This window comes from Loa loa (genome assembly GCF_000183805.2).
Source record: "Loa loa unplaced genomic scaffold supercont3.70, whole genome shotgun sequence".
Classification (NCBI taxonomy): domain Eukaryota; kingdom Metazoa; phylum Nematoda; class Chromadorea; order Rhabditida; family Onchocercidae; genus Loa; species Loa loa.
The window spans coordinates 125923-141259 of record NW_018108250.1 but is presented as its reverse complement, the minus strand read 5'-3'; the positions used below and the strand labels follow the sequence as shown (position 1 = coordinate 141259).

Below are 15337 nucleotides of genomic sequence, written 5' to 3'. Positions count from 1 at the left end.
GTATGGAAATACCAACCACAATAGTATTGAGATCATATTTTCAGCTGATTTATTATAAAAATGATCATTATAACTAGCTTAAGCAACAGAAAATAGTGCTAAGACTTGAAGAAACAGAAGAATAAAGGGTGAAAGCAAAATGTCTCCTTAAAATTGATGTCAGAATGTCGAAAGATAGGAAAATGACTCATGATCCTCTAGAGAGATCCAAATAACGCTCGTCTGCATGGATTAGAATTATGCCGCATTTTTTCATCCATTTCAAAAAAAGAACAAGTCTTCTATTAGTGTGTAGTGGATTTTTCTATCCTACCAACAAAACCAAAAGATCTTCCTCTTCATTCGTATCATGCTCTGCCAGCTGAAAAATTCTGTTTTTTGTGGGTTGGTTTACTACGGGTTTCCTGAATCTAACAAAAAATAAGATATTTGACGGAGCAAACGACACAAATTCTCTTCTACAAAGTTTATTATGAGTCATACTAGAGTGTAATATCAATCTTATCAATCTTATACTTTTGTAAAAAATTGGTCGGAGCAATTGAACTCAAAAATCTGAATAAATCTCGGTCATATGTTTTAATAGGTTAAAGGCCTGCAAAGTCTCTAGATTCCGAAATCAGGGAACTCGCAAGCTTTATAGATAAACTGTGACTGTACTCCAAATAACTTTAAAAAAAATAACTCATTAAAAAAATCGAACTTTCACGTGTTCATTAGCTGTATTTCTTTAAAGTTCCAATTTTTGACATAATGGTATGTATCGGGCACCCATTCCAACTATCATTTAAATTGTCCTGTGGAATTCTAACATTGTTAGTTTATTTTATATATTATATCAAACTGTTTTTATCATTTGTTTCATAAATTGTGGGAATACTGCGAAGGTATTGTTTTAGTTTCGTCTAGTAAGGATAGTATTACTTTCTGATGTGCAAAACTGACTGATGCGAATATTCATTATTTATACTTTATATTTTATAATTATCGTAGTTGTTATCAGCAAATATTTCTGATCAGTTATTAATTTTCAGACTTCAATATGATCTCTTTAAATTTTTTCAAATCTGACTTAGGTTTTTTCAAATGTTGATTTTCAAAATTGTTGTTATTTTTGTTTCGATTATTTTATTTACATCATTTTATAAGCGCTGGAGCAACAAGAAAGAACGGCAGCACATAAAATACACGTGGCAATATAACAAAGTAACAAAGTTTCTGCTTTGATTTTTTTTTTATAACAAAGTTTCTGCTTTGATTTGTCTTAATTCGAAATGTGTCTCGTAGGGAAAAAAAATTGTTGGAAAATCACTCATTATAATATTGTTCGGGATACGTTTTACTTTATCATTGATGATAGTAATTCAGCTATTCAGCATGGAAAAATTTCTCTTCTGTTCCTCCTCTTAGTCGTTCATAATTCTGTTGAATGATTAACAACAGCTTGTTTCTGTTAGCTAAATGTAATCCCTCTTCGTTTAATAATTTTGTATTGAATCAATCATTTAAAGCTTGTTTGAAAATAAAGATGAAACATTATGTACTTCTAGCTAATCTTTATTCATCAGTCTTTAGTTGTCAGAATAAGAAGAACAAAATTGATTATTGGATTGTTACTCGTGAATTGTTGATTTACAAAATAGAATACAAAATTTTTAGAACACTACTCGAAAATACGTCAAGAATTGGCCAAAAATATTGGAAAGTAAGTAAACATACTTGAAAGTAAATCAAATATTTAACTGTGCTCTTTTGATAGCTTGTACGATTAAAAATGAAGCACTTAGTAGAAAAAAATGAGACACTTGAACCGTTCGGCTCATTTGCATATCAAATCGATTCAATATAGTTTTTTTTTGTGGTAAGTAACAATATTTTTGTTATCGAAGTCACAATCAAATCTTATTCCTTCGACAAACCATGATACAGAAAAAAATTGTTCACAACAAGAAATGCTTTCGTACCGTCCGATTCGTGGAAGCAAACGGAATTCATGATAGCAAAAGTCTCTTAGTGTTTTATTTTTGTATAAAGAAAACAAAAGCTTTTTCCCATGTTTTTTCGGAGAATTTTGACCGTACATTTTTTTTGAGCCAAAATTTGTAAGGCTTTAGCGTTTCATTTGAAAAGATGGCTTGGATACACAGCTTTCCTCCATCTTACTGTGTGGAGGATAAGATAAACTTCAAGTCTTTTCATCACTCTCCCCCTCTATTCTTCACGAACTGTGCAGATCTTATTGTTGAGCCGATAAAATAATCTCATTTCACAACCATTTTTAACCACTTCTGTTCCTTCCGCTTGAGGGATTCTTAAGTTTATCGATTCCTTCTCAAAAATGTCTGTCTGACCGTCATGTATTCTCGAGTAAGTTATGCACTTTAATGGTCTAGCAAACCAGTATCCTTTACTCTCAGTTACTTTGTTTTGAAGTGTTCAATAGAAAAATAAGGCGAACTTCTCTTATATACAAAAAAATAGTACTGGGAGCAATACAGATGCCAATTATCATTAGCTAACTCTTGGAAAAGCAAAGTATCGTTGTAGTGTCAATCCACATTGTACGATGTCAAAGGTCATTATGTGTATCATTCAGTTCATGTTCACATGCACATCATATATACACACATAGCAATTGTGCAGCACGTTATTGTGAAGTGTTTAAATTTAGTTATTATTATTATTATTATCAGCTTATCATCATCGTTATGTTACCATTGCTACGTAGTGCTAGCTTTCTTTTTTTTATTACTGATTAGTGTTTTATTATACATATGGTTGCACATAGCGGCTACTTGGCGGAGGGACGATTGAAAATGCACGCTGGTGACAAAACAAAACCTCATCAAATGGATGGCACTTATCCGGATATGAATTATATTTTCTTCAAGGGCATACCGAAAATGATACAGGTATGCACTTTTCCAAATCACTTTTATAAAAATCTCTTTCAATTTCCCAATAGTTTTTCTATTTAAGAAATTAAGTGTATTTGAAAGATCGATAGTTATAGATACAAAAATAAATTAATCTGCTAACTTTCACATTGTTGAAAACTTCGCTTCGGATGTTCTAGAATGATGTTAGAAGGGAAGTAAAAAGCTAAGAGATATTTGAAAATCTATAAAGTTTCCAATGATCTTTGAACATTTAGTCCTTTCATTGGTAAATTTAGCAAGAAATTTTCGTAAAAAATAATCAATTTGAGCTACATTACACCACTGCTTGAAGTGTGGGTTAAAAATTTATGTGAAACCAGCAGATATGCTTTGAATCAGCTCAAAGCGATTACCTATGAAATGATCAACCCGACACATGAAGAGAATTTCAATTTAATTTTAAGGTAGCAGATGATATGCACCGAATGACTGATTATATAATGGATTTACGTAACATGACCATTGGATTCGTATGTTTCTTATTTATGGGAGCACTGATATTTCTCTTTTTGCGACATATACAAAAACAAAGTGGTGCTGATATGCGCGAAAGAAAGATTATAGCTGACCATCCTGAGGTCATTTATAGGCTTTTGATTGTGAAACACATGATGAGTCTGTGTTCATGGCTAAAAAGGCTATCACATTTTAATGTTTTGACACAAGATTACCGTAAAGAGGTGCAGTGCTAGGACTTCATTCAGAAACCAGAATTGCAAATATGAATTGAATATGAATGAGTTCCAGGACCTAGGAAAGTCAGCGCGACCGTACAGTGGTACTTGTAAAAGTTATTCTGAACCGTGGCATGGTCCAGCAGTGAAAACTTCGGCTGTCATTCTCGAAGAGGAACTTTCTGGAAAAACAAAATCCACACTTCCAACAGTGAAAGTAAACGGATGCGTGGCGAACGCCAGATTTGGAAATGATAGAAATCACAGCAATAACTCCCTTTTAAAGGTATATTCATCAAACAAATGACAATGCAAACTTCTGAGATCAGTGGCAAAAAGCCAAACTGGATTAGGAGACTTGAAACCAACTCGAAACCTTCATGCAAAATTAAAGCGGCATTTCCCCCTGCATCACCTTATCCAATCCTTCTGCACATGTTTTTAGTTAAAATGGAAAAATCAAGACTTGTAGAAACAAGGCTGAAACACCGACCAACAAAAGTTACACTCACTCTTGTGTAAATTACGCATCTTGATCCAGAACTCAACTTTCAGGGGTTAAGCATTGAATCCAAATTTTAACGTAATTAAATCAAAAGTAACTCATCCCCCATAATTAAATGGTCTCGAAAAAGCAGTAGGAATAGTTCTCAAACAAAAAAAAGATACAGAAACCAGCGATCCCCCAAATGACACATCGGTTTTCGCGAATTAAAAAAGAACTAAATAAGAAATTTGCAAGGATTTTAGCCAGCTCTGAGTTCCTGAAATGCTGATAACCCAAGCGCCTTTCCAAAATTTCGTCAGATACGTTCTGCTGCCGACCTCCATGTTCTCATTCAGTTTGAAGCTTGATCTTGGATCAATTCCAGCTATAATGCTGAGAGTGACTTTTACAGTGAAGAAAGTAAAACTTCTAATAAAATTCATACTAACAAAACTTTACGCCGATATCCTTGTAACCGAATGCACTTCACAAATCCATAAAATATTGTCAAGATGAACTGTACAATCTAAAAGTTAAAAAAGATTAAGTGCAGAATTCGTCAAAAAGTATATCACAATGAGACGGTAAAACAGTAAACAGCTGAAAAAGGTATACACCATCCATTCACAAAACATGCAATAAATATAACTACAAAGCTCGCACCGAGCACTTAGATGGGCAAAACAATAATGCATAATTTAGAATCCTGGACATAGATACAACGTTTGCAACACAACATTTTCAATATTTCAATATTTTCACTGCAACGTTTGAAACATAACATCTGCGTTAACCTTTCCGCTATCATATTCTCTTTGTTCCCTCAAACTACCAAGTTATATTGAAAATTCCCTATCTATACCCACTCGGACCCCCAAGCAGAGTGACACTGGGGAATCGACAAAAAAAAAGGAAAAAAAGTCGCAAATGCTGCATAAAAATGCCACCACGATTAGTAAGTCGAAGCAGTAAAAACGAGTTGTAAAACTATCAGTTAACTCGCAGAAAGTTTATAGGATGAGCTGCGTTCGTTTATGTTGTTAACCGCATCGGTAAGCACCGCGAACAAATAATTTGAATACAATTTCAAGCTTAAATTTTACAATTATTCCATTTCCTGAGATCCCGATACCAGCAAATCATAGCGACTCCTAATTACATATTTCCTGAAGTCTATAAGAAGTTTCTATGGATATTCTGCTCCATTTCGAAATATTCCACGCATTGACCGTTTGATTTCAATATAGTGGCTCTCATCAGATTGCCAAATGATCTATGACAGGGTACTAATCAATCCAAATAGTCCACCCAACACTTTTCAAACCTCAGAAAGACAGACCTGAACTGAAATTCCGTCCAACTCCAATTCCATACTCATTGTAGGACTCGATATTTTTTATAAAACACATTTTAATTCGCTATTCGAGTGCAAACCCTTGTTTTTCGAACATATGCCGAATTTCAGACCCCTGATACAACCTACTTTATCTGAAAATTTCGTTTATTTACTATACAGAAGTTTCAAGAATATCCCAGAAGTAAACCTAAAAAAGGAAAAATGTTACAAACCCAACCAAAGTCAATCACCTAGTACAGGTAAAACAGTTAACGAAACATGAGACTACGTATAAATATAGAAGAGGAATATTATTTCAAACGTTGACTTGTCTTTTGAGATTTCCGTTTTTTGGGTTATCCTTGCTGTTTGCCCTACTTATCCCTGTAGAAAGGGAAGTTTTCGCAAAGCACTGGGATGTGCATCACAATTCACTGAAATAAGGGGAAAGACATCGCATTTCAAATATACTATCATCAACAGTTAACATTGCCAGTAGCTTATTTAGCATGCACATTGCTAATAAATAAAACCTATAACGACTACTGAGGTACAAAAACCACAGCATACTTTGCTCTTGTCAAATGGCAGTTTCAATAGTGATGAAAATCAAAGAAAAAAAGAGTCTGGAACAGCTGTGGCTTAAGGTACAATAAAACTGAAAGTAATGAAGACACGAGTACAGTAGGATTGTCCTTCTTGAACCGGCGATATATTTCTTGCTGAAAACCCTAAATAAATCCTAACGCTTACGTTTCCACTTGCTTAACGCAGCATACTTTTTGCCGTAGTAGGCCCGGGCTACATCATTCCTTCGTTGCAAAACACGCCGACACTCCTCCCTTTCTTGCTCGTTCATTGGTTGTCGTCTTGGAAATTCCGAATAATATTTATCATATATTTCGAACAGCTGCAGAACATTCGTTATATATTACAAGTATTTGAAACACTTCCAAAGAATACTGCAAAATTATTAGGACTAAGCAGAGAATCACACTAGAGTTACTGTTCATCACATGCTACAACGGCAAAAGTCCTTCGAAAGATTTGACAAGATTAAAGGTCCTTATCAGATGGAAAAGCTGACTTCCTGATCTGCTTTGTCAAGTGCCTGCTCTAACTTCATTCGCAAATACTCCGCAAGCAAGCGATTCCAAATTTTTGTCACCATACTATACCACGGTATCGCTTTTTCAGTAAGCTCCGTTTGTAATTTCTTCAAGGCTGCAGATACGTCATCCTGTATCAGAAAATATTATGATCGAAATCCACAAATACGCCAGAATAACAGAGTCTATAAGATCTAACAGGACAAATTCTAGCCAATGAAGATATTTCTTGATTAAATGAACCATAACGACTAACCTCACTGTCATGTTTCTCACCGGATGCACATTTCCTAACTAACTCTTCTATATCTTCCGGTCCGATAATTTCTTGGATTACTTTGTTGCATTTGTTTGCATCAAACTCTTTATCTGAAAGTTCGAGAGTTTATTAACTGAATTCACTAAATTTGACAAAAGACCTGTCAAACAATTTACATTATTACCAAATCTACTGAGGTAATCAGCTAAAGCATAATTTAGCATTTCCAATGTATCTCCACAACTGGCGGTAGCATTCTCTTCAGATGTTAGACCATTTGGAAGAGAGACTCGAAATGCATCTTCCCTTTCAGCCCCTTCATTTTCTATTATCCAATCATCGCCCTCAAACTGAACCAGTGAAACCGAATCTTTCCCTAAAAATGTGAATCTTTTCAAAAATAAACGAAAAGTGCTGAAAACCCACGTGGTCAACTTTTCAGTTTCTTTCTAGGAGCGTTAGTATTAGTGTTCTTCTTCACATAGGTAAACTGAGGGTCTTAACCCTACATTACAATTTTCCCAAAACATAAAAACAGGTCTTACTAGTTTTTTTATCCAATTTCGGAAGAATGCCATTGCAATGGTCATCTAAGCTACCAATTTTTCCACCGACATATGCATTAATTAGATCAACAAGCAACGATATAATTTTTCCTGGCGACTGTGACGGGGGTCTTTTTTCAAATCTGAAAAAAAAAAAACTTCAGTAATAAACAGCAAGAACGAACGAAATCGAAAATTTTTTTTAAGAAATCTGTCTATATCGACTACCTTGCTATTTTATTCGGCGGTGGTAATGAATCGTTGTTAAGCAGCTTCAGCCTGACATGTGAAGAGATATTTCTACTGGATATGAAAGACCTGGAAGTAAGCAAAACTAATGATATAAAACTATCTGTTGTGTCATTGCAAAGGCAAATTAAGAAAGAACCGAATTTTCTGAAATCCAGAACAGAACGTAATAAAGAAATCGATATCTCAGAATCTAAAAAGCTGAGTATCATTACTTGTTCCGGTGAAGTGATATAGGGATACTCCATTTCGAAAAAGATGGCAGGGAACTGATTTTATGATCATGCAATACGGTCTCACAACGAGTACTTTTCTTCGCTGTCACTATAATATAGTGCATTAAAATCACATTTGCTCACAAACAGTTTGGAAATACTTGACCCACGACAGGTTTAGCACAGTCTAGCCGGCCTTTTATCACCCGCGTTACCAACAACTCAATTTTTCCCATTTCTGTATCCATGTATTTTTCTAGCAATTTAAAAAAGATCGTAATATATTTTCAACGACCTCAGTGAGAATTCATTACTGTCTTGGATCCAAAAACATTTTTACAACTATGCTTCCCTAAATGAAGCAAGATTACCATGACATAATCAGTATTCGAAATTTCAACCCAACTGAAGGAAGCCAACGTGAGCTAAACACTGTTTTCGTAGTTATCGAAAATTAAGATATATGGACACAATTACCTGGACACAATTGAGGTCGCGACTTTGAAATGCCATCATTACTAAAAAGCTGAACAATATTTGACCACCACTGATGCAAGTATTCTTCATCTACAGGGTCAAGATATTCGCGAGTAAAAATCCAGAATTTTTGGGACAAGTTGACTGGTGGCCAAACATCAAAACCTTCATCCAGCCAATTAATTTCACCATTCGTGCATGGGTCTTCCACTATTCTGGATCGAAGAAAAAAACTTGACATCAGTTACTGAGAGCAATAACAAATTTCATTAAATATTAATGGAAGGGAAAATTTTTGGAAAATCCAAATTATTTCTAATCGCGCGGTTGGTGTCAAGCAAATTTCCTCAAAAACTAACGGTTCTCTCTCAATTTCTTTACTGCAACTAGGTAGAGGATCCGAAGTTTTGAGCTCATATACAGGCATCAGCCTGCTAGAGATATCATCGGAAGGATAATCGCCAGTGGTAAGGAAGGTAATCTCTCCGTAAATTTTTTTTTGATGATCTGTCGTATGTACCAACATTTGCTCCAGCTCTATTTGTAATTTATCCTGAAATAATCTATAGCTGTAACCAAAGGAAATGAAATCTTTGGATACTTTTACTGTTGTACAAGCGCTATATTTAGCTATACACTGAGACCGAAGCTTTGCGTCAAGTTTATGCCGACTACAACATCAGTATTTATTAACTTTATAAAGAAAAGACCAAGTCAGAGAAGGCAACAGCAACATTCTGGCAGTCTTCATCACTTGTTACAGCTAGCAGTTTGGGACATTCGTGGAAATAATCAAATTCGGCAAAATCAGGCGCTGGCGCCACCAAATCATTCAGAGATCCACGCCTTGTATGTAATGGAGATAATGCGCCTGCAGAAAAAGAAAAAACATGAATAAGTAAATGGCAGCTGTAGTCAGAATATGGAAAATAAAACAGCCCTTGAATATAACCAGTGAATAAGGAATTAAGCTGATACGAGCTCCCTAAAACCTGTTCACTGCAATTTAATCATAATGATCCTGCACATGATGGACTTAAACAATGGGTAGTTAATAACACATTTTTCCAGAAAACTTCATATACTGGTGATGACGCTGACCTACTCTGAAGCGACGAATATGGTTGAGATACAGAAGAAAGCAAGAGAACCTCGCACGAACGATCATAAATTACTACAAGTGGAGCGCCATATTACCCGTACAGTAACTCCAATGAATGATGAACCGAGACTGAGAATGAAGAATATGAAAGAGCTCACCGTTCATAAGTTGCTTGGATTTGTCATCCGGAAATCGGGAGAGCTTGCACGGTAGTGAAGAACTGGGCGATCTCAACAAATGCGAACTTTCTATTCTCCTATATTTCATGATCTCTCTAGTTCTCCTAAAGCACCCATTGGCTCGGCAGGTGACGTATGAACGTGTGACGCCTGAATACCAAATTCGTCACTCCTCCAACGACAACCACGCCATACCACTAACACTCTGTAGACACCATCGTCACATACCCAACTAAAATCCAAGCTTTGTGTGCGCGAAAAATTTGGCCAAGGGCCAATTCTTGTTGGAACCGTTGTACATGCTGGAACGGAATATCGTGAAGTTCGAAATGTGGAAATTGTAGAAATTGACTCAGGAGGCATTAGCATTTCGTCCTTGGTGGAGGAAGTAACAGCAGGACATATTAAAATGTAAGCAAGACTTGGTACCATTTGATGTAAGTCATAATTTTTTGAAAATAGCAAATCTTGCGTCTTCATGAGATTAATAAATGGATGCTTACAACATATATTTGCTTGATAAGCAAAAACATAACATGCACGTCAAGAGCTAAGCAAATGAAGTATCATAGTGTTTTAGTTTGACAGGCCTGCCGCATTTTCCGGTGTTCACCCACCTAATAAGGGCAAAGAATGGACCGGACAGTTCCATGTTACTTAGGCTACCTATACATTGATTTCTTGTGAAAACTTTTAAAATACAAGTGCAACACGATATGATGACAATTCACGAGTAAAAGATTATGGATACGAGAATATTACGTGGTACTTCCAATGAAATATGTTGCACGGCAATATAGTTATTTTTTGGTTTTACTGAATCGTCTATAATGGTATACTAGCATCAACAAAAAACTTCGATTTAGAGTAGAAAAACCTGTATGCTTACTGGTTTCCGGTGACATTTGACATACAAGCATGAATCAAACAACACGACTCCTATTCCTGTAAAACAGTGTCAGCATGAATACGTTTTGCAGTGGTTTAGATATTATAATCCAAAGAGTTCTATTCTTGCAGTCAGCGTCACTTGTGGTGACATATGTCCAGAAGTGCTTTTTGGAATGGAGAATCCTCGTTTCTCCATGTGAAGTCATTTACTATCTCGCTTTTCTGTTTCCTATTCTTGCTCTGCTTTGAATCACACGTACACACTCACAATGCCTCAGGGTTGCAAAATTAGATGGATTTATTTGTCTTATTACAACCTTCGTGTATCTACTTACACAGTCCTGCGTTTAGAAATTTAGCATGTTCTAAACAACTGCAATTATCCCGCTGTATACCGTATGTCATTTAGTTCCTTCTAGTTACTCGCCTTAATCTGATGATGAGACATCCTTTTTCTGGCATTTTAAAGGATGCTTTAAAAAGTAATGTCCAAAATTTTTTGGCTCTCAGGAATAATGAAATGCGCAGCGGAAACATTTCCGTTTAATATTCAGCGTACTAACCACCATAATGGCTTTACATGTTATCGCGAGCCTTGTCCAGTTTGAAGAAAAAATGTCGAAATGGAATCAAGAAAATGTCAGGGCTTGCCTGCAGCTATTTCCTAATCTGTGACTTGTGAATGGCAGAATATTTTATCCTCCCTAAAAGGTCCCTTCAACTATTTGCTGTTCCTGGGCGGTTATGTCAGTGCAGTTCATAATCTTGTATGTTAGGGCTGAGCGGATCACATCTTCTGTTTTACAATATATATTGATTTTTTTTTACAATATACATTTGATTGCGCGCCACGAAGAGGCTTCAAACTTTGAGTAGCAACGCAACTACAACCTTAGCTTCTGGCTTGCTGTGCAATGTCTCAGGGCTTGTTCTGGGCGTAGGAATCCCACAGTTTTGATGTCAAATACAATTTGTCTATAGAACTAGTTTTGGTATCCCCTTAAACTAAGCTTTAACTGGACTTGAGTTTTTTCCGAATTTAAGCTCCGAATTTTCCAACATTCTCAGAAATCAGGTATACACCGTATTAAAGCATCGTTGTTGTTATATGGCTCCTTCACTTTTGGCCATAACTTAGAGTGAGCACCAAGCCACACGAAACCTGTGAAACACGACCAGAGACCACCATTGATAGTATCGGCCGTGCTTCCTTCGTCTATCCAGTGACGTTCACAACTACTGTGATACTGATATCTTGCTGCCGCGCGACGACGCGACGAAGACAAACGAAGAGGTGGTGTGGCACGACCGACATCAATTGTTCAGGCGTTGTCTGTGAGTGTCTATTTGGTCGGTCGGTGTCGGTATTTGTGTATGTTCATGTATGTCAGTGTATGCTGGGTTCTTACGTTGAATGAAGCGGTGTATGTACTACAGAGGTGGGTGCATTGCGAAGTGAGGTCACGTATGACTAGGGTAGTCGATGGGTCGCGCTAATAATGCATCTCTATGGGTTTTTTCCGCTGAGCTTTTGGTGTGGAGTGACAATTCATGATTGTATTGTTCAGTCCTTTAAATTTGGGAAATCCCAAAAGTTTCCATTTCTAGCTATAAGAGAAAATATCTCATGAGAAGGTAGAACTGACATAATTTTAGTGACGAACGGAACCGGAAGGTGATATTCTTCTGCTAATTTGATTGTGGTAATAAGCTAGCTGCTCTGTTTGGACCTAAATTAAAGCTTTGTTGCGAACGGAATTTATAGGTTGGGGTGCATGTATGTGTATATGTGTGTGTCTGTATATTTCTGTCTGTGTTGTGTATGTGTGTATGTGCGTGTATGCATATGTGTGTGTGTGCGTGTGCGTGTATGTGTGTGCGTGTGTGTATGTGTGACAGAGGGATAAAACGTTGGTTAGAGACTAATTGAAAACCTAGTATGCATACTAACTCTTTACATTACTTGTCAGGCAAGTACTTTTTTTTTGGTTTCAAAAGTGTCGTGCTGGCGTTTGAAATTTGAATATTAACAGTGAGCGCCAAGAGAGCTCGTCCGGACTGTGCACTGCGTGATGCGGACAAGTCCTTTCGAAATTCTTACCATCTTCCGCTACTGAGCCCCGTATCAGCATTTTTTGGAGGGTAAGAATGAGTGAACTTCTCAATAGGAACCCTTTAGGGGCACGTGAAACATGCATCCTAGTTGTGTGGAATTTTTGGTCTATTTTGTTTTAATTATCATGAAATTGAACCTAACTTTAATTTTATTAGTTGAGTAGCGAATTGTCACTTGAACATATAATAACGTATTATAAGGATTTCGTAAATAGCTGGAAGAGTTGATTGTGAGATATGGTTCTTTTCTTAAAGAGAAAAAATATTGGTTGGGATAATGGACTGAGGCGTCCAGTTCTGACCTCAGTCTTAATTCAAAAGTTGCCTGTAGACCAAGTGCTGCAGATCCTAAAACTATGTCTCATATATTTAGACGTGATTTAATCCTAGATATGTGTCAACAGGATAAGTAGATAGGCTGAAGGAGTGTTTAAAAAAGTATATTGTATCGCTAATTGTTACACTGAAGGCTGTGATATAAAATATCGCTGATGGCCAAAATGAAGTATTCTGTCGTTGAGAATAAGTTGCCCAGTGTTCGTTTTTTTTCCCCTTGATGTCTCTGTTTTACTCTTCAGAAATATTGTGGTGGAATTTTCTTCCAGCGTTTTGCACATACCAGTGAATTTGGGTTTAGAAAGGGATTTACTTCGTACAGATCATACCTCATTGTAAAATATCCGTTCCATCCAAATAGTTTTGTAGTCCGCAGTTCGAGGCTGAAAGGTGAGTCTTGCTAAGGAGATTGGTCCGATGGCCGAAAACCTGAAAACTGCGAAAACTCTCTACAGAATTCCCCCTCTTCAATAATTGGTAGGATTACGTAGATTCTTCGTAAAGGAATTAATTTGCTGCCTCCCCCATACCGGAAATTTCCAGTTAATCGCGGTCAGGTTCCTTCTGTTTAAATGCTGTCGAGTGGGTTTTGGTTTGGGTTGACGTGGACCGCCACCGTCAACATATATTGTGATGAGGGGGTATATGTTGCTCTGGGATCGATCGATATGTGGACGCTCTCGCATGCGGCAACTGCCTGAATTCGCACGCGGCAGCTGTAACCCACCGAAACCGAACGGATTGCGAACCTCGACCGGGACCCTCATTAATAATTTTGGTCCTTCAGTTCTGTTGCCATTAAGCCACGTTTTGTATATCTTCATACCTGACTGGACTGACGGTATTTTGCTGTTCTTATGAAATTTCGAATCTGTTGCGTGTAACTTATAGGACTATTGTCTCCAATTGGATTGACGCCGGGACATCCGTTCCGAACCGCCATTCCGTCTTGAAGTCTGTTATTATGCAGTATCTTCTATTATCTTAAGAATCTACTGAGGCAGTTTCCCTACCCTTACGATTTTAATTACTCCTGTCAGCTACGTGGAAATGAACTGAGAAGTAAAGCTGGATTGTGTGTCGCACTTCCATCTTATGCAGGCATGGTATTGAGTGACCACATGCACACGAATATTTCGGATTGGCCTTGACATTCGGCTTTCAGACATGTGAGATATCCTTCGTTCATCCCATTTCCATAATGGGACAATGCCTGTGTAGTACTACTGTGTTATGAAACTAATGCTGGACTTGAGGGGGTTATTTTCTGAAGATGAATCGGATGCGGTACTCACTTTCGGTGTTGGTTATGACCGATTCGTCTAGCAGGTGGACAAAAAGTTCGCTGGAGTTGAAAGGGTTACATTTGTTGTTCTAAGGTTCTTCGTCTGGTGTTTTTTTCCAGTGTATTTCGCTGGATGTTACGTGTCGCGGGATACTGTTTCCCGTTTCTGACTGATGCATTTCAAGTACAGATGTTTGTTTGCAGTTGGTGCTTCGGCGTTCTGTTTTGGTACATGTTACAAAATGATTACTTTGGACGATGAGTCAATGGCTAACAATTGTAAAGTAACTGAGAACGAAGTGCATACGTCAGTTGCTGTTGATATGGATTCTGCTTTACAAGTGATTTTTAAATTTTCAAAATAGTTGGCATTCAGCATTTCCGGTTTATAACTGAAATTTATACTGAGTTCTTGTTTGCCGTCAGTAAATGAGATGAATTTATCAATTGTAGGTTCGTTGTGTAGTAGGCTATCGTCATCATTTAGCTTGCAGTTTTAAGTATACGGGTTGTTTTACCGTGATTTGTTTCTCATAGTCACATAACATCTTTAAGAAGCTCTGATAAGCTCATACATTTTTGTCTTACAGACGTCGCTGAAGAAGGCTCAGAACAATTCGATCTCAGATGATACTTCAAAAAATTATGTGGATAAATCAATAGAAGCGATCAGAAACGGTGTCTGGGTTAGTGAAAAGATCGCAAACAAAGAGCAGCATCGGGATGATAGGAATAATGGAGATTGCACTAGGCCAACTTTCTCCGGTGAAAATGGCTATGTGGATGGCGTTAACAAGGGTGTGTTTCTAGGATCAATCTGAAATATGGCATCTCAGCTATTTTTTTGTAACTTATACTGCCTATTGCATTACAACTCATTTTCTGAAGTTAATTATGCGTTCTTTATTCAAAGCGGATTACAGTGCGATAACACCCAAGATAAACTAGTTAATTTCTTCCTGAGATAATCGGTAGATATTTCGCAGATTTCAATGGGTTGGATACAATGGAAAATGACATTGTAATTGAAAATGAACCTTGCGGAAATAAGGGGAATGGTAAAACATCGATGTTCACTGAAAATGGTGCTGATAAGTCGGCAGCTGTTGAATGTATAGGTAAGCGATGTTGCAATTTTA

At 37.0% G+C, this 15337-nt stretch overlaps 5 protein-coding genes across 5 annotated transcripts in view; 3 read left to right on the top strand and 2 right to left on the bottom strand.

Moving 5' to 3' along the window:
- Positions 1-2774: 2774 nt before the first annotated feature.
- LOAG_07301 (hypothetical protein) lies at positions 2775-3920 on the top strand (the record flags this gene model as incomplete). The annotated part of the gene is made up of 3 exons (XM_003142834.1): positions 2775-2912; positions 3344-3517; positions 3687-3920. 3 exons carry the CDS (start codon positions 2775-2777, stop codon positions 3918-3920), a joined length of 546 nt encoding a protein of 181 aa, XP_003142882.1.
- Positions 3921-6178: 2258 nt separating this feature from the next.
- LOAG_07300 (hypothetical protein) lies at positions 6179-10003 on the bottom strand (the record flags this gene model as incomplete). Its single annotated transcript, XM_003142833.1, has 11 exons — positions 6179-6346; positions 6524-6676; positions 6802-6914; positions 6989-7180; positions 7350-7492; positions 7578-7667; positions 7814-7922; positions 8291-8505; positions 8650-8843; positions 9001-9161; positions 9685-10003. The coding sequence occupies 11 exons, from the start codon at positions 10001-10003 to the stop codon at positions 6179-6181; spliced, it is 1857 nt and encodes a 618-aa protein (XP_003142881.1).
- A 1373-nt stretch (positions 10004-11376) lies between these two features.
- Positions 11377-11880, top strand: LOAG_07299 (hypothetical protein; the record flags this gene model as incomplete). The annotated part of the gene is made up of 2 exons (XM_003142832.1): positions 11377-11399; positions 11601-11880. The coding sequence occupies 2 exons, from the start codon at positions 11377-11379 to the stop codon at positions 11878-11880; spliced, it is 303 nt and encodes a 100-aa protein (XP_003142880.1).
- A 1356-nt stretch (positions 11881-13236) lies between these two features.
- LOAG_07298 (hypothetical protein) lies at positions 13237-13856 on the bottom strand (the record flags this gene model as incomplete). Its single annotated transcript, XM_003142831.1, has 3 exons — positions 13237-13296; positions 13444-13629; positions 13740-13856. 3 exons carry the CDS (start codon positions 13854-13856, stop codon positions 13237-13239), a joined length of 363 nt encoding a protein of 120 aa, XP_003142879.1.
- Positions 13857-14396: 540 nt separating this feature from the next.
- The window catches only part of LOAG_17403 (zinc finger protein), an 8966-nt gene continuing 8025 nt past the window's right edge, over positions 14397-15337 (top strand). Inside the window, exons 1-2 of the mRNA XM_020450064.1 lie at positions 14397-14539; positions 14789-14996. Of these exons, the coding sequence (XP_020306316.1) occupies positions 14441-14539; positions 14789-14996 (307 nt within the window). The 5' untranslated portion in view covers positions 14397-14440. The remainder of the gene's footprint in view (positions 14540-14788; positions 14997-15337) is intronic.